The sequence below is a fragment of the Dermochelys coriacea genome, chromosome 4 (genome assembly GCF_009764565.3).
Source record: "Dermochelys coriacea isolate rDerCor1 chromosome 4, rDerCor1.pri.v4, whole genome shotgun sequence".
In the NCBI taxonomy this organism is placed as follows: domain Eukaryota; kingdom Metazoa; phylum Chordata; order Testudines; family Dermochelyidae; genus Dermochelys; species Dermochelys coriacea.
The window spans coordinates 1,840,946-1,860,349 of record NC_050071.1 but is presented as its reverse complement, the minus strand read 5'-3'; the positions used below and the strand labels follow the sequence as shown (position 1 = coordinate 1,860,349).

Below are 19,404 nucleotides of genomic sequence, written 5' to 3'. Positions count from 1 at the left end.
TAGTTAATAGAGCGAAGTTCTGCATGGCAACTGACGAGGGCTTTCACTTCCTAGGATGATACACTGTGATAGTAGGGCAGAGTTAAGGTTGATATTTGAATCTTTTCACAATTAGGTTTTCAAAATGTTAATGGAAACAAACATTCTAAGGACATGATGCATTATTTGTGTAATGGGATATTAATGTGGAGCTGAAAGCTGCTTTTTGAGTCACTTTTAGCTGGGAGCTCAAACTTCTTAGGTGGGGGAGGCCATTTTTATAGAGGCAGTGACTTCAGCATGTAATATGAATGAATTACAGGCTGCAGCGATCCATCTGGTACTGAATATTTACAAGGGTAAGGTGGCGCTACAGACTCATGAAATTCCTTTCTAAAGTGGTGATAGTTTCATCCCAATGAGTGTTGTTCTGCCAGCGTTCTCACCACATCCATGTGCCCATTCTGATGGGAGCCTTACCCCACATGATCAGTGACTGGGGCTGTGTTTTAAATGGATTAAAGTGCTTAAAGTCCCCCCAACTTTATTTCTATTCCACATTTTTTGGCAGTGCTGTCACTAAAAGACCATGTCAAATGGCTGGCTGACTGCATCTTGGGTTGTTGTGATGTGGCTGGCATGAAACTGGAGGGCCATGGCGAGGCTCATTCAATTCATTGCCTAATGGAGGTTTTCATTTCAGACATAGGAAAAATAGCCTTGTAGTCTTCACTCTGTATACTCTACAAAGTATGATTGCTTGGCTTGGGTTTGGTCTGTTTCTGAAGCAGTGATGCTCAAACACTCCTGCCCTCTAGAATATCTTTTTGGTGATCAGTGTTTTTGAGTTGGCCACACTGTGGTTTTTTGCTTTTGGATGCAACTTATAAAAATACCATTTATGGAGCTGTCTTCTTACCCTTCCTCTATATTTAGAATTTACTTTGTTGCCATTGGCCTTGTTCTTGCTGTTTTTGTCAGAGTTTCAGTGCTTGCTTTCTTAAACATTCACCAAGTCAGTTCCCTTCGAAGAGTAGATATCCAGCAGAAATGGTGTCTCCAGAGAAGGGAAAAATACCTTGATACTCTGTTTCTCTGGAGATACTGCCTGTATGAATTTCCTTGGAGTTTGGCAGTAAACAATGTTGAGAAGAGCTGGTTAATTTTACAGTTTTATTGCAGTGTCTCCTTGATGCATTTAGCTCTTCAGTAAATTTTTGTGACTGAGTCTTTTTATGGAAAGTCTCTATTTTCTGCCTGTGGAACCCTTTGATAGAGGATGTTGTGAAGGCCAGCAACAGGGTTTAAAAAAAAAAAACTAGATAAATTCATGGAGGATAGTTCCATCAATGATTATTAGCCAGGATTGGGAGGGATGGTGTCCCTCTGTTTGCCAGAAGCTGGGAATGGATCACTTGTTGATTACCTGTTCTGTTCATTCCCTCTGGGGCACCTGGCATTGGCCACTGTTGGAAGACAGGATACTGGGATAGATGGACCTTTGGTCTGACCTGGTATGGGTATTCTTATGACTGGAAGGTTTCAAGGGTAGTGCTTCCCTACCTTTAGGGGATATCACATGTTCTTACTTGCTATCACTGTGCTTGGATCTAAAAGTCTGAAGAACTTGGAGTGCTGGATTTCCACTCCGTAGTGCATGATAAGCAGGAGTGAAAAATGTTGCCAGAAGATACTTTGTAATTCTGTTTCTCTGAAGGTCAAGGAAAAGAAGTTTCTCTTATAAAACTAAAATAGCTTTAAGATGAGACCTACTCTTCCACTCCCTCCACCCTTTTGTAAGGGAGCTATCACAAAGGAAGACACTAGTGATTCTGTTCTTCTTAAATGGTTTACTTCTAGCAGTGTTAACTTACTTATTAAGGCTGCCTCTTTATGCCAAAGAAGGCCAAACAGTAGAACCCTTTTAAATCTGTATTGCAACACTTTTTATTTTAACTGAAAGAAAAGGAGTACTTGTGGCACCTTAGAGACAAACAAATTTATTAGAGCGTAAGCTTTCGTGAGCTACAGCTCACTTCATCGGATGCATTTGGTGGAAAATACAGAGGGGAGATTGATATACACGCACACAGAGAACATGAAACAATGGGTTTATCATACACGCTGTAAGGAGAGTGATCACTTGAGATAAGCCATCACCACCAGCCGGGGGGGTGGGGGGGGAAGGAGGAAAACCTTTCATGGTGACAAGCAAGGTAGGTTAATTCCAGCAGTTAACAAGAATATCTGAGGAACAGTGGGTGGTGGGGTGGGGTGGGGTGGGGGGGAGAAATACCATGGGGAAATGGTTTTACTTTGTGTAATGACTCATCCATTCCCAGTCTCTATTCAAGCCTAAGTTCATTGTATCCAGTTTGCAAATTAATTCCAATTCAGCAGTCTCTCGTTGGAGTCTGTTTTTGAAGCTTTTTTGTTGAAGGATAGCCACTCTTAGGTCTGTAATCGAGTGACCAGAGAGACTGAAGTGTTCTCCAACTGGTTTTTGAATGTTATAATTCTTGACGTCTGATTTGTGTCCATTCATTCTTTTACGTAGAGACTGTCCAGTTTGGCCAATGTACGTGGCAGAGGGGCATTGCTGGCACATGATGGCATATATCACATTGGTAGATGCGCAGGTGAACGAGCCTCTGATAGTGTGGCTGATGTGATTAGGCCCTATGATGTCCTCTGAATAGATATGTGGACAGAGTTGGCAACGGGCTTTGTTGCAAGGATAGGTTCCTGGGTTAGTGGTTCTGTTGTGTGGTGTGTGGTTGCTGGTGAGTATTTGCTTCAGGTTGGGGGGCTGTCTAAGCAAGGACTGGCCTGTCTCCCAAGATCTGTGAGAGTGATGGGTCGTCCTTCAGGATAGGTTGTAGATCCTTGATGATGCGTTGGAGAGATTTTAGTTGGGAGCTGAAGGTGATGGCTAGTGGCATTGTGTTATTTTCTTTGTTGGGCCTGTCCTGTAGTAGGTGACTTCTGGGTTCTCTTCTGGCTCTGTCAATCTGTTTCTTCACTTCAGCAGGTGGGTATTGTAGTTGTAGGAATGCATGATAGAGATCTTGTAGGTGTTCGCATTTGCTCCAACCCCTCAGACAGAGACAAACGCCTACAAGATCTCTATCATGCATTCCTACAACTACAGTAAAATCATTTCCCCATGTTATTTCTCCCCCCTACCCCACCCCGCACTGTTCCTCAGATATTCTTGTTAACTGCTGGAAATATCCTACCTTGCTTGTCACCATGAAAGGTTTTCCTCCTTTCCCCCCCCACTGGTGGTGATGGCTTATCTTAAGTGATCACTCTCCTTACAGTGTGTATGATAAACCCATTGTTTCATGTTCTCTGTGTGTGTATATAAATCTCCCCTCTGTATTTTCCACCAAATGCATCCAATGAAGTGAGCTGTAGCTCACGAAAGCTTATGCTCTAATAGATTTGTTGGTCTCTAAGGTGCCACAAGTACTCCTTTTCTTTTTACATGTTGAGGTGTATCCATTGATGCCCCTCTGCTCAGGACTAGCTTAACAAAGGGATCTAGTTGGGGAAGGGGAATGTCTCTCTTTAGAAGTACTCTTCTTTAACTTTAGTAATATTCATTGGGGTTGGATCCCTTTGCTATCAATAATAAATGTTGAGGATTTTTTTAAAATCTTTCCCCAGAAACTACAACTAGTGACTAAGGACCTATTATAATAATTGGGCCTACACATTTATCCTAATTGTGAGCTCGTCTGTAAAAAGTGATTGAAAGTTTATAAAACGTCACAACCTATGATAACAAATGTTGATGGGAAAATTACAAAAGGGAGACAGACTGAATTAATCTAAACAAAGGTCTACTGATATAATTTAAATATTGTGTTAAGAACATGCCTGGTAAACAAGAGGCCTATGAGACCAGAAATTAATGAATCAAACTTAGTGTGTTGGAAATTATGCCTAATTGGTTGCCAAAATAATGAGATGCATTGTTTTGCCCACTGCTCTCTTTTGGGGTCCTTAAAAAGGCACTTTGAGTGGACGACACTGGCTGATGGGAAGCAATGAGTTTCACCATGGATGCCACCCTCACTGTCTCTTGGGACCCCAGACCTTCTTTAGCCTAATCATGAGATGACCAGGCAAGAGAGGGAGCCAAGTGACATTGCCGCCACCACCGCTGGTTGTGGCTAGATCCCAAATACCATTTGGGATGTGAGACTCTGTCAGCTCCCTCCTCCCCTTGTGTGTTCTCTTCCTTCTTCACCTTCTTTCTTACCCCTCTCCTTTTTCCTGCTGTCTAGTAAGAGTCTGGCTTTACTGGCCAAGACACTGTATTTTGCAAAACTGTGACTAGAAAAAGGCAGCTGAAAGCAATGCCTTAAATAGCCTGATGCTGGTAGATGTTTGCCAGGTCTTGGAATGACTAATAAGACTGCATGCTGTTGCTGTCTTTTTCGTTGGTAGGATTGCAAGTAAAAGGGAACACCATAAACAGAAGCTGCATTTTCTTTTGCTGTTCTTTTCTCTCCCGTGTTCTGTGTTTTTGTCTTCTAGGAAACAGGATCAGACTTGGCAGCAGCTCCAGTCCATTAACTCCCCCCCCCACCCCCAAAGGACACTTATTACTCTGAGACAGTGAAACAAGGTGTCTTCCCCCCTGCCCCAAGACTCTACAGCTAAAAAGGAACAAAGGATGTTGTTAAAATGAGTCTTATTTAATTTATATTTCAAATGTTTTAACTGTTTTCTCTTCTGCAGCTTTAATTGAAGGTTAAAATGATTTTTAATGGTTTGTTTGCCATTGTACTAAGCAGACCGAGGTTTCTGTATACCAAACCCTGAACCGTGTCCAACATTAAACAGTTTTAAACAGTGGTAGAGGTCATGTTAACATTTGACTCTTGGGGCCCACTTATTCAATCTAAATTAGTACAACAGACCAAAGGACAATGATCTCACTTGAAAAATTGGAAAAACTGTCATTGTTTCCTTTAATAGATGAAGATAAGGCAACAGGGGATGGATGACTTGATTACCTGTTCTGTTCATTCCCTTTGGGGCATCTGGCATTGGCCACTGTCGGAAGACAGGATACTGAACTAGATGGACCTTTTGTTTGACCCAGTCTGGCCATTCTTATGTTCTTATCCATTAATGTAAAAATGGGAAAGCAGCTGGAGAGTATATTACTGGAGAGATACTTTAACCAAGTGATGAAATGGCCCTCTGGACTTTTCCTGGGGTTTCTGTCTAGAATATGGAGTGAAGTAATGAACCTACCAAGTGGAAAGAGACCTTATAGTAAAATTGCCAAAGAAGGATGGCTTAATAACTGGACAGGTATCATTATTCTCAGTGCTTGCAAAAAATCATGTGCAACATCAACCTGGAACATATTAAGAAACAGATCTCCAATTTAAAGAAGGAAGCAGATTTTAGACCTCTGAACCATATCTCAGACCTATTTTAGAACAAATCCTGGAGTAGCAGATGTGATGTGTTCGGTCACTGAGACCCCCTTGGGACTGTCACCTGATGTGCTGAATTTACCTCTGAGCTGGTTTTCCCTGCCAGCTTGGGACTCCAGAACCCTGCCTTGTTGAGCCAGACACACTAGCCTGCTGCAACACAGACCCAGGTCTGGGCCACGTCCCCGAAGCTTCAGACTTGAACCAAAAACTGCTCAGCAGGTCAGCTATCTCTAGCACCCAGACATTCAGTTCCCAATAAAAAAAGGACTTTTGGCACCTTAGAGACTAACAAATTTATTTGAGCATAAGCTTTCGTGAGCTACAGCTCACTTCATCGGATGCATTCAATGGAAAATACAGTGGGGAGATTTTTACGCGCGCGCACGCGCACACAACATGAAACGATGGGTTTTATCATACACACTGTAAGGAGACTGATCACTTAAGACGAGCTATTACCAGCAGGAAGGGGGGGAAAGGAGGAAAACCGTTTATGGTGATAATCAAGGTGGGCCATTTCCAGCAGTTAAGAAGAACATCTGAGGAACAGTGAGGGGGAGAAATAACATGGGGAAATAGTTTTACTTTGTGTAATGACCTATCCACTCCCAGTCTCTATTCAAGCTTAAGTTCATTGTATCCAGTTTGCAAATTAATTCCAATTCAGCAGTCTCTCATTGGAGTCTGTTTTTGAAGCTTTTTTTGTTGAAGGATAGCCACTCTTAGGTCTGTAATTGTGTGACCGGAGAGATTGAAGTGTTCTCCAACTGGTTTTTTGAATGTTATAATTCTTGACGTCTGATTTGTGTCCATTCATTCTTTTACGTAGAGACTGTCCAGTTTGACCAATGTACATGGCAGAGGGGCATTGCTGGCACATGATGCCATATATGACATTGGTAGATGCGCAGGTGAACGAGCCTCTGATAGTGTGGCTGATGTGATGTCCCCTGAATAGATATGTGGAGAGAGTTGGCAACGGGCTTTGTTGCAAGAATAGGTTCCTGGGTTAGTGGTTCTGTTGTGTGGTGTGTGGTTGCTGGTGAGTATTTGCTTCAGGTTGGGGGGCTGTCTCTAAGCAAGGACTGGCCTGTCTCCCAAGATCTGTGAGACTGATGGGTCGTCCTTCAGGATAGGTTGTAGATCCTTGATGATGCGTTGGAGAGGTTTCAGTTGGGGGCTGAAGGTGATGGCTAGTGGCGTTGTTATTTTCTTTGTTGGGCCTGTCCTGTAGTAGGTGACTTCTGGGTACTCTTCTGGCTCTGTCAATCTCTTTCTTCACTTCAGCAGGTGGGTATTGTAGTTGTAAGAATGCATGATAGAGATCTTGTAGGTGTTTGTCTCTGTCTGAGGGGTTGGAGCAAATGCGGTTATATCGTAGAGCTTGGCTGTAGACAATGGATCGTGTGGTGTGATCTGGATGAAAGCTAGAGGCAAGTAGATAGGAATAGCAGTCAGTAGGTTTCCGATATAGGGTGGTGTTTATGTGACCATCGCTTATTAGCAGCGTAGTGTCCAGGAAGCGTATCTCTTGTGTGGACTGGTCCAGGCTGAGATTGATGATGGGATGGAAATTGTTGAAATCCTGGTGGAATTCCTCAAGGGCTTCTTTTCCATGGGTCCAGATGATGATGTCATCAATGTAGCGCAAGTAGAGTAGGAACATTAGGGGACGAGAGCTGAGGAAGCGTTTTAAGTCCGCTATAAAAATGTTGGCGTACTGTGGGGCCGTGCAGGTACCCATTGCGTTCTGTGTGTGTGTGTGTGTGTGTGTGTGTGTGTGTGTGTGTGTAAATCTCCCCACTGTATTTTCCACCGAATGCATCCGATGAAGTGAGCTGTAGCTCACGAAAGCTTATGCTCCAATAAATTTGTCAGTCTCTAAGGTGCCACAAGTACTCCTTTTTCTTTTTGCGAATACAGACTAACACAGCTGCTACTCTGAAATCAGTTCCCAATGGGATCCAAACCCCAAATAAATCAGTTTTACTCTGTATAAAGCTTATACAGGGTAAACCCATGAATTGTCTGCCCTCTATAACACTGATAGAGAAGTATGCAGAGCTGTTTGCTCCCCCAGGTATTAATTAGTTACTCTGGGTAATAAACAAAAGTGATTTTATTAAGTATAAAAAGTAGGATTTAAGTGGTTTCGAGTACTAACAGACAGAACAAAGTAAGTCACCAAGCAAAATAAAGCAAAAACACGCAAGGCTCACAGGGACAAAGGAAGGCTTGCAAGTAAAAAGAGCCATTTACAACCAATTGTCCTAGTCAGTGGGAGCCATCAAGATTTTAAACCACCATTAATGGCGCACGTTTTGGATAATTACAATAGGACCTTAGTTATACTTCTAGCTTCAGATACAAGAATGATGCATACATACCAATAGGAGGAATATATTCAATAGCTTATAACCTTTGTTATGTTTCAGAGTAGCAGCCGTGTTAGTCTGTATTCGCAAAAAGAAAAGGAGTACTTGTGGCACCTTAGAGACTAACAAATTTATTTGAGCATAAGCTTTCGTGAGCTACAGCTCTCTTGAAGTGAGCTGTAGCTCACGAAAGCTTATGCTGAAATAAATTTATTAACCTTTGTTATGATATCTTACAAGAGACCTTTTGCATAAAGCATATTCCAGTTGCATCATATTTCCACGCATAAGCATATTTCCATAAAACATGATGGAGTGCAAAATCACAGCAGCCACCTCTTGTGATAAAGTTTAGAGCTTTCCAGAAGATTTTGACAGTGTGCAGAGTGTGTGTCTTTGGAAAACTATGGAATATAAGTGAGCATAATTGGCACCATCAAGGATCTATATAAAGTTAAACATGTCGTCTGATGGTTACATCAGCCAGTGGTTTGCACTGATCACAGGAGTAAGGTGAGGGTGTATTATGTCCCCACTATGTCATGAAGAAAGTAACTGCAGAAGGCAACTGAGGAATTTTATTAACCAATGAAGCACAGCTGGATAACCCCCTTGTTTGTTTTGTGCTCATGATATTGTCCTGTTCAACACATCACTTAAGGGACAAAAAGACCCAGCTTTTGGCAGATCAACAAAGGGAAGACAAACTATATGGCTATCAATGTCCCCAAAGCAACAGAGTAGATGGAGAGACACTGGAAGTAGCAAGCACTTTACCTGTCTAGGGAGTGAGCTGTGTAAAGACGGTGTCACCATGCTGTATGTCAAGCAGTGTATATTGAGAGCATCAAACAACTTTCAGAAACTTGAAAAGATTTGGAAAAGTAGCATGGCTGACAGTGATACAAGTATGAATTTTAAATTCATGTCTGTTCTCCTTTATGGAGCAGAGTCATGAGAATCTACAACAAAAATGGATAAGATCAACTCATTCTAAAGTAAAAACCTGGGAAAGGTCTTCAGAGTTCACTGGGAAGTATCTTGCAACATCAGAAATTCTAAGGAGAGCAAACTAAACAAAAGCATCAAACATGGTCAGACAATGATGGACATATTTAAGACATGCTTTAAGGATGCCACCAACCTGACTTCCACATCAAGTAATAACGTCGACACTACCTGGAAAGAGAAGAGGGCAACCTAGAGAAACATTATGCAGAACAAAGGAGAAAGAAGCCGAATCCATCTGTTTGACACTCAGAACAGACCAGCACCAAACCAAAATCAGTGGTGGAATCTGGATGCCCTATGAATCTGATGGTGTGGGAGGATAAAAAAGAATATTTGAAGTATACCTTTCTGCGGAGGCTAAAACACTTCTAGAAGCCAAGGCCGCAATCCTGCAAAGGGATCCACGTTCGCAGACTCATGCCCGTATGGACTGGACCCCTTTGCGGGATTAGGGCCTGTGAGATGGCAAAATCCCAAGGATAAATTTAATAGATCCAACAGACTTCCATTTTAAACATCTCTGATAGTTCTCAATATTTTATACTGTATGAATTGTATTTAACTTCTAATGACATGAAGCGTTCTGTGCTTCAGCTATGGCCTGTTTTTTGATTTCTCTGAATATTGTGGTCTTGTACAAGAAAATCATGTTTAAAATGTGTGGAGGAGGAGAATGAGAAAATACAAGAACATGAACATAGAATTTAGACTCAGATTATTTATTTAGTGAAACCTAAAACCGCATTTTACTGGAAAGCTTGTACGCTGCATTGAAAATGTCTGATTCAGTTTCTAGATACAGTTAATGCACTTATATTCAGCCAGTGGTCTTAATTCTCATTTTACACTGTTGTGAACTGGGAATAGCTCTATTTAAGTTGGTGGAGTTGTGTTGATGTAAACTGGTGTGAGGGAAAATTGGCTCAAAATATGCTTAACTGAAAAGACTAAATTAAACTAGCCTGAAGTACCCGCCTACCATGGAAACCATTCTGACAATAACATCCATTTTCTTAATAAGATGAGTGCTTTGAAATGGAGAAGTGCACATGTTCTGATGTGAACTAGGTTTGGTCCTCTGAAAAGTAATGAAATGGGATTACATTTATTCAGTGCATTTTTTCTATTTTATTGAACATAATGACAGTGTTCAGATACGGATAAACTGTATTTTTCCATTTTCTTGAGGATACTCATTAGACTTTTTTAAAGAAGTGTTCGGACTAACATAAATCTAAGAGCAAGTAATCTGTAATGTGGAAGAGAGGGTAAAAGATGCAATGAAAGTAATTGAAATAAAAATCTTTCCTAGAAAACTGAAAACCAAAGTTTTATGGAAAATTGTGATCAGAGTAAAACTGAAATTATAGTTTTTTTAAAAGAAAATAGAACTAGCTAGTTTGGCTCACACGTTGCACTAGTTGTGTCATTGGCTGAGCCAAACAACTTGACATTCCCACATTACCTGGGATACCTGTCAAAACCAGATGGAAATTTCTGTTTTTTAGTAAGTCAAGTGAAATTATACAACTACATTATCTGACTGCATGATATAACTAGAACTTGATATGTAGCTAGTACTCTAATTGGGGAAGACGCGTTCTTCTTACTTCATGCAAGGGTATGGATATTCTATAGTATTTTATGACTTTGGTCTCTTACCTGCAGAAAACATGAGGCCCAAGACTTAATAATAAAGCCTAAAGTTAGGCACCTAAATAAGTAACTAGACTTTAAGAAGTGCTAAGCACCTACCCACTCCCACTGACTTAATTGCCAAGATGAACTTGGTTTAAAGCAGTGGTTTTCAACCTGTTGTGGGCCGCATATGCAGCTCTCTGTGTTGTGGGCCCCATCCAGTGGTGAGCTGGAGCTGGTTCGCACCTGTTTGCGTGAACTGGTTGTTAAATTTTGAAGCCGGTTTAGAACTGGTTGTTAAAGGGGTGGGCAAACTCTGGCCCGCGGGCCACATGCGGCCTGCAGGACCATCCTGTCCGTCCCGCCCGAGCTCTTAGCTGGGGAGGCCCCCCTGTCAATTTTTACTCACCCGGTGGCACTCCGGGCCTTTGGTGGCAGTTCAGTGGCGGGTTCTTCACTCGCTCCGGGCCTTCTGTGGCGGGTCCTTCAGTGCCACTGAAGGCTCAGAGTGACTGAAGGAACCGGTTCTTCAGCAGCTCATCACTGGCTGCATCCACACATATACCTGTATATTACCTGTATGGCCCTGAGCATGTCATGTGGGCTGTAGCTGTATGCTGATTGGGCCATGAAGGGCCACAGGTTGAAAGCCACTGGTTTCAAGTCTTGTTGAAGGTTGAATTTTCTTAATGTTTTGCCTGATCATCTGTGCAAGGTCTTTAAGTGGAGGATTTTGAATTAAAGCCTCAATTTGAGTAAATTGTTCGATGGATCAACTTTCTATCTGGAGATGCACAAAGATTTAAGGTTTTAAACAAAACTCTCACAGTTCAGGACAACTGAACCTGTATTCCTCTCTGTGATGCAGCAGTAACACCCACTCTAGGCTCCCAGCTGCTTAGCTTTCACCTTTCTTGGGTGGAGACCGTGTGTGTGTGTGTGTGTGTGTGTGTGTGTGCGCGCGCGCACACGCGTGCACATGTCTGTCTCTCCCTCCCATCCCCTCCAGGGGTATTTCCAGGCTGCACAGTTCCTTGTCTACACTGTTATCGCCAGATTGCCTAATGAGCATGGCATCTGTGTTTGCTTACCCTTGAAAGACAATGAACAAAGTAATTGCCAACAGGTATGTGTTAACACAACCCTTTTTATGCAAGCACATTTATTTTTAAGGTGAAAACATTACAAAGAAAACATTTAAAAACAATAAAGGAACCTAAACACATGTTAATAAACTTACCAACGATCACCCTTCCCCTCCCTCCAACTCCAGCAGGAGTTTGTCTTTCTAGCCCTTTCCTAAAGTTTTTGGCCCTCCCTCAAACAGAAGATTCTGTTCATTTGCTGGATCAGAAAGAAGGCCCTGAAGTCAGTTTAAACTCGAGCTGTATATCCAAAACACTTTTCTTTGTGTATGGGTCTCTAGAGAATTATCTCTTTAATGATTCTAACTCTGACTCATATGTTTCCTGAATTAAAAAGCCTCATTGATAGAACTGGAAACAAGACTTTAAAAAAGTGCTAATTAGACTCTTGTTTTTAATATTCATTGTTTCATGCAATCCTTTAATTCTTGGCAAAACTGAGTGAGGGAGACGGTGGGATCTCCATTTTACAGATTGAGGGGGTTGAGGAAAGAACTTTGCTTTGTCCAGCTGCTTGTCCTAATCTGCATGTGTAAGGGAGGATCTAACAGCAATAACCAGATTAGTCCATATTGACTTTAGCCACATTAAAATTTTGTCAGTTGTGCTCTTTGAAAAGGCATCCCAGAATACATAAAATTTGAAAGAGTAGGATGTGACCCAGGAGAGAGGTTTCTAGACCTGTTGCCCCTCAATGAGAAATGGAGGAAAAGGTTAGGATTTTGACTTTTAGCTTCTTAAGGTGTCTTTGGGAGGGTCCTAATATTAACTGCTATCATCTTGCTGGGGCATACTACTCATGCATGTGCACTCGGATTGGTGCCTTGGATTTTAGAGAGCTAACCTTCTGATTGTCCATGATTTTTGGGGTGTGTGATGTAATGACGAGCTCTAGAAAGAAGGGCTAATTGAGGATTTTAACATTCATTATTAAGGCACTCTATATTCCCTTTGACACTGTTTTCATAGAGCCCATTGTATGAATCCTGTGCCCAACCTCAGAACACTTCTGAGCTATAGTTGGCAGTTATGATTGCAGTTTCCTCAGGTCCTCCATTGCCTAGACCACCTTTTAATGGTCCTTCAGTTTCTCGACCTTTGGAGTGGTCATTGAACGTCTCTCCCTTCATCCACTATTAAAGAAACAAACTTGACTATAAATAGTGTTTTTTTTATTTTGCCACTAGGGTTAGGTGGAAAAGTTTGTTTTTACTATTTAACTCTGACCATTTCATTGAATCTTTCATTTAGGCCTTGCCCAAGATAGGGGATCCGTCTAAAAGAATGGGATTATTGCACTGGCTTCAAATGAAGAGTGCTAAGGCTGTGATGCCTACAAGGTCTTCTCAGAAAGGGCCCCAAAGAGCAGTAACCTCTGTGCTCCAGAACCTGTTTCTGCAAGAGGCTCTGGAAGCACATGAGTTTAGGGGACATTCTTCTCATTACCTGAATTTATTGTAAATATGTCCCTTGTCAGTCTAAGTGCATCTTTCAAGTGGGAAATATATTTGACCTGTACTAAACATTCCATGTTTATGACCAAACCATTGAAATGCAGAGGCTTCTAAAAATGGATTTACTTCTCATGTGGTTGTTCCTATCTCTAAAACATATTTCTTAGCCCAACATAGATATTTAATTAAACTCTGTGTCGACAGACATTTAACAAAGGTTTCTTTCATCTCACAGGTTTCGGAAGGAAGGATGTAGTAGAACACTTGCTGCAAACAGGAGCCAATGTTCACGCTCGTGATGATGGAGGGCTAATACCTCTTCATAATGCTTGTTCCTTTGGTCATGCTGAGGTGGTTAGCCTGTTACTATGTCAAGGTGCAGATCCAAATGCCAGAGACAATTGGAACTACACTCCTCTTCATGAAGCTGCTATCAAAGGGAAGATAGATGTGTGTATTGGTAAGTATTTGTCATTAATTACATCAATTTACTTAAAAATTTAAATACATTAACATTGCAGTGAACTTGTATTGCTCGCAATTGTAGTGACTGTTTCCATTCCACTTGATTAGACAAGAGATCAGTTGCTTTTCTCTTCCTTGTTAAGAAGGGTATCTTCCTCCCCCCCCCCCCCATCTCCACGCCCTTGGTAGGCAAGTAAAGAGATGGTAAACTAAAATTTAGTGACTTACAGGATTCACAACATAGTGTTTTCTAAGCTTGCGGTCTGGAAAGCTAAACTGGCACAGGAGCTACATTTTGATGGAGGAGTAGTCTAATGGAGTTAATTTACCATTTTGGCAGAAACATAACATGAGAACTCCTGCCAATAAAACGGAAGATCTGGCTTCAGATAACATCATGGTTTTTTGAGGCTGATCCTGGCATTGTGGTATTCTTCAAACTGAAGTCGGGTATTTTCTGTGTTATAAGAAATGAAAGGCTAACCATTTTACTACTATTTAAAAGCTTTGAGGGTCTAGTTAGAAGACAAACTTGTTCAGCACAGTTATATATTTTCAGCATGTGCTCTATCATAGAATCATGGAATATCAAGGTTGGAAGGGACCTCAGGAGGTCATCTAGTCCAACCCCCTGCTCAAAGCAGGACCAATCCCCAACTAATATCATCCCAGCTTGGGCTTTGTCAAGCCTGACTGTAAAAACTTCTAAGGAAGGAGATTCCACCACCTCCCTAGGTAACGCATTACGGTGTTTCACCACCCTCCTAGTGAAAAAGTTTTTCCTAATATCCAACTTAAACCTCCCCCACTGCAACTTGAGACCATTACTCCTCGTTCTGTCATCTGCTACCACTGAGAACAGTTCCTCTTTGGAACCCCCCTTCATGTGGTTGAAAGCAGCTATCAAATCCCCCCCATATTCTTCTCTTCTGCAGACTAAACAATCCCAGTTCCCTCAGCCTCTCCTCATAAGTCATGTGTTCCAGTCCCCTAATCGTTTTCAAAAAAAGAAAAGGAGTACTTGTGGCACCTTAGAGACTAACAAATTTATTAGAGCATAAGCTTTCGTGAGCTTTATGCTCTAATAAATTTGTTAGTCTCTAAGGTGCCACAAGTACTCCTTTTCTTTTTGCGAATACAGACTAACACGGCTGCTACTCTGAAACCTAATAATTTTCGTTGCCCTCCGCTGGACGTTTTCTAATTTTTCCACATCTTTCTTGTAGTGTGGGGCCCAAACTGGACACAGTACTCCAGATGAGGCCTCACCAATGTCGAACAGAGGGGAACAATCACGTCCCTTGATCTGCTGGCAATGCTCTTACTTATACATCCCAAAATGCCATTGACCTTCTTGGCAACAAGGGCACACTGTTGACTCATATCCAACTTTTTGTCCACTGTAACCCCTAGGTCCTTTTCTGCAGAACTGCTGCCTTGCCATTCGGTCCCTAGTCTGTAGCAGTGCATGGGATTCTTCCATCGTAAGTGCAGGACTCTGCACTTGTCCTTGTTGAATCTCATCATATTTCTTTTGGCCCAGTCCTCTAATTTGTCTAGGTCCTTTTGTATCCTATCCCTCCCCTCCAGCATATCTACCTCTCCTCCCAGTTTAGTGTCATCTGCAAACTTGCTGAGGGTGCAATCCACACCATCCTCCAGATCATTTAATGAAGGTATTGAACAAAACAAGCCCGCGGACTGACCCTTGGGGCACTCTGCTTGATCCCGGCTGCCAACTAGACATGGAGCCATTGATCACTACCTGTTGAGCCCGACAATGTAGCCAGCTTTCTATCCACCTTATAGTCTATGCATCCAGCCCATACTTCTTTAACTTACTGGCAAGAAGACTGTGGGAGATCATGTCAAAAACTTTGCTAAAGTTAAGGAACAACACGTCCACTGCTTTCCCCTCATCCACAGAGCCAGTTATCTCGCCATAGAAGAGCCTAGAGCCAAAGCAATTTCAAATAAAATTGAATATTTCAATCATTTTAAATGTATGTAGATCATAGTAAATATTCTTCAGTAATATCTTTGATTTTTATATATTTTCAGCCTGCTTAGTAATACTTTCTTCAAGCAGAGTTCTTTATTTTTAATTGTGCAGACTGGCTTGAAAGTTATTTCTGAAGGAAGATGTGAAATTGTCTGGTCAGTATTTCAGATCTGAGGGGAAAAAATAACTTTATTATGTAGCCACATCATATTAATGATCATGGTTACAAATTTGAGATCTTAATTTTAATCTGAGGGCACTTCATTTTATTATAAAGACCAATTTTGAAAACCCCCCAGTGTTTGCTTAAAGTCCCGACAAAAATTTAGTAGGGAGGTTGTATTACCAGTGGATAATGAGACCACTAATGGGAGTCCTGTGTCCAGTTCTCAGTCAACACTCCAAAAAGGGTGGTAGAAAATGTGGAGAGGGTTCAGAGAAGAGCCATGAGAATGATTTGAGAACTGGAAAACCTGCCTTGTATTGAGACCTTAAAAAGAAGGTTAAGAGGTGACTTAATCGTGATTCATAAATAGCTACACAGGAAGAAGAGACCTGATGCTAGAGAGCTCATTTAGGTGACAATGGCATGACAAGATACAGTAGCTGGAAGATGAGTCTAGATGTGCACAGGAATACATAACAAATTTAAGTGAGGGTAATTGGGAATATTTTGCCAAGGGATGTGGTAGATTTTTCCATCACTTGAAATCTTTACATCAAGAATCATTGTCTCTCATGCCATATTAAGGACTTAAATGATTCCATAGAAACCTGCAGTGTACACTTTTCTACATGTGTGTGAAATGATTCTGGTGTAGTTTGATCAAGATGTAGACAATTTAGTGTTCGGCCTGTCTGTTTTACCCATTTTAGTATGTCTCTTCCTATTTTTATATGGGGCCCTATCTCCAAGTCCTGTAAGTAAATAACTCTGCAAAGCAGACTTGTATACGTTTATTTATAATTTAATTTTCTATGTATGTCAGAACGCTTGAGTGTTAAGAGGACATACAAATATCAGTCTGTGATAGAAAGGTTGGTGGAGTCTTGTTCATGCCTTAAGTAATATTTGATGGAACAGCAAGGATTCAGACCACTGGAAAATATATTTCTGCAATATTCTTAGGCTTGGAAGCATTAATTTTTATTGATAAGTGTTGATTTCACCCTAAACACACCGACAGATGTTTAGATGTTAAACATTTGCAGATAGGAAAGGTAATAAAAATGCTGAGAATTTTAGTCAAAATCCAGAGGATTTTTTTTTTTTTTAGACTTTGGAATTAGACTTGTTATGAATGGATTCCTGAATGAATAGTAATGGGTATGACTTGTTGATTTAAGGATATTTTACTTTGTATATTTTGACATGTGATGTTGACAGTTTGTTTTAATTTATAAAGATTTAACTTACTTATGTTGTCATTAAATAATTCTGACCCCCTCCCACAACTGTCAAAATTTTAAATGGGGGGGAAAAATGCTTAAAAATAAACTTCAACTGACATTATACAAAAAATGCTGACATGCATAAAAATGGATTCTGCCAAGCCTAAGTACAGTAACTATTTTTACCCAAAGTGTAGATTACTAATATAATTGCTGGTACAAATCAGTGTCAGGTACTAGACTTAAAAAAGTCAGGTATGCTTTGTTATAAAGCATGAATTTGACAGTGTCTGGAACACTAGCACAACATATGAGAATTTATTGTTGAACACCACAATATCTGCTGAAAACCAGCAACTTTTCTTTTTAGAAACTGTCTACTGACTTTTTCCCCACATGCTTCATTTTGGCTCTTGTTTATTTTGAATATCGTCCAAAAGCTAAAATAGGAGACACTTGCCATATTTGTTCTTTCCTCCCATCTGCATGTCTTTGTCCATATTCTCGTTACCATGCGAATGCTGCTTCTGTATGGCAGGAGAGTAAATTGGTAGTTGAAGAGCATAATGAGACTGGAAACATGGAAAAGTCATTAACAGTGGTCTTTTAGAGCCACAATAAATGTAACAAGATAGGAAAGCTAGAATACTAGCAAAAACTGGATAGTGATTACAATAGATCTGAAGATTGCTAATGGTCTCTGGGTTTCAGTTGTTAAATAGTTTTTAAAATAGTAAAGGCACACTTCTACTGAATAGTTTTTATATTGCTTAATTGTCATCGACATTATTTGCATCTAACTGAACAAGTGTGTACACACGAGAAGTGCACACACGAGTCACACATTTCTTTCCCCCAGGTAGAGGATGAGAGAGAACAAACCATATGTGGCAAGTGTAGGTCATATTGCTTAATGTACTACAGGAAGGCGCTTGTTTACTATGGTGATAAGACAGTATAAGAATCTGTATAGAACAGAATGGAAAGGTGCACCTGTTTAGCTCAGAAAATCTGGCCCATGACTTGTAGTCTGACCTGATGTGTCTTTTTGTCGTCTTTGTGCTCTCTATCTTGGAACACCAAGGATCCCTGAGGATGGCAAATGCTTAGCAAAAGTGAACGTGTGCTGACTATTTCTTTTGGGATGACTAGGAATTGAAAATGTTTTCATTACTTAGTAATCAAATGTATGTCAGGTTTTGTCTGTTAACACCATTTCATGAGTGTATGTGTTTTTCAGATTGACTCAAGCACTGGAAACAAGAAAACTGTTAGATAGCAAGTTGGTGATATTTATAGATCTTTGTTGGCTCATCTGTTACTAAGATGCACATTTAGTGTCTGAGTTCTGCTCCCAGAGCTAATGAGAAGCATTTTGCTCTTAAGTATTGCTGTTCAAGATTGAGCACCATTTCATTTGCTTAGGGAAGAACCAAGCAAAAAGCATTTTACTATAATTCAAGAATGAACACTAAATACTCATGGAAAAGTACTGTCAAGTCATAGAAGTGATTTTCAAAGCTAAGATAGGGAGAACCAAGGTTTCTAGTTTGCTACGGAAGACCAAATATGAGAGAACATGAGCTTACTAAGAATTCAACCTTTTTGTTTCTGTACAGTCCCAATAAAACATTGCATCTAGCTTAATACTGACTGTTTGTGGTGCTGGGTGTAGCTGTAGAGCACAGATGCTTATGGCCAAATTGTAGGAAAAGCTTCCAATTTTTTTGCTGAAGCAAAATTCTGAAAACGAACCTTGATTGATAGTCTTTGCATGCATGTAAATCTTGTTATGGATTAGGCAACTGAAGTTGTATGAATTCTGTATGCAGTATTTTTTTTTCTGTACCACTTCAGATACTATGAATGGAGACTGTAACTTGTTACAACATCCTTTAATATCTTTGGCTTTGTCTATACCAGACATTTTTCCAAAAACTTCCCACCGCTGCCGCCAACTATTATAAAGAGAGCTCCGTTATTAGTCTCAGTAGGAAAGCTTGAGAAATCTTTGGATTCTTCTAGAACCCTTCTGTATGCTGGAGGAAATCAAAGTAATGAAAAGGAAGAAGCTAGTTTTCAGCTATTGAGGTACTCCTTGGTTCATTGTTATAATGCAGGGGCGGCCAACCTGAGCGTGAGAAGGAGCAAGAATTTACCAATGTACACTGCCAAAGAGCCACACTAATATGTCAGCAGTTCCCCCCACTCCAACCGGCAACGCCTCCTGCCTGCTGGCAGCCCACCAATCAGTGCCTCCCGCCCACCATGATCAGCTGTTACGCAGTGTGCAGGAGGCTCTGGTGGGGAGGGGAGGGGAGGAGAGCGAGGGCATGACAGGCTCAGGGGAAGGAGTGGTGTTGTGGCAGGGCCTGGGTCAAATCAAGGGGTTGAGCACTGAGCACTCCCTGGCACGTTGGAAAGTTAGCATCTATAGCTCCAGCCCTGGAGTCAGTTCCTATTCAAGGAGCCGCATAT

The 19,404-nt window shown here is 41.0% G+C and overlaps 1 protein-coding gene across 1 annotated transcript in view; it reads left to right on the top strand.

Moving 5' to 3' along the window:
- Positions 1-19,404, top strand: part of TNKS (tankyrase) — a 267,604-nt gene that overhangs the window by 7,410 nt on the left and 240,790 nt on the right. The window contains exon 2 of the mRNA XM_038398855.2: positions 13,303-13,527. Coding sequence (XP_038254783.1) covers positions 13,303-13,527 — 225 coding nt within the window. The remainder of the gene's footprint in view (positions 1-13,302; positions 13,528-19,404) is intronic.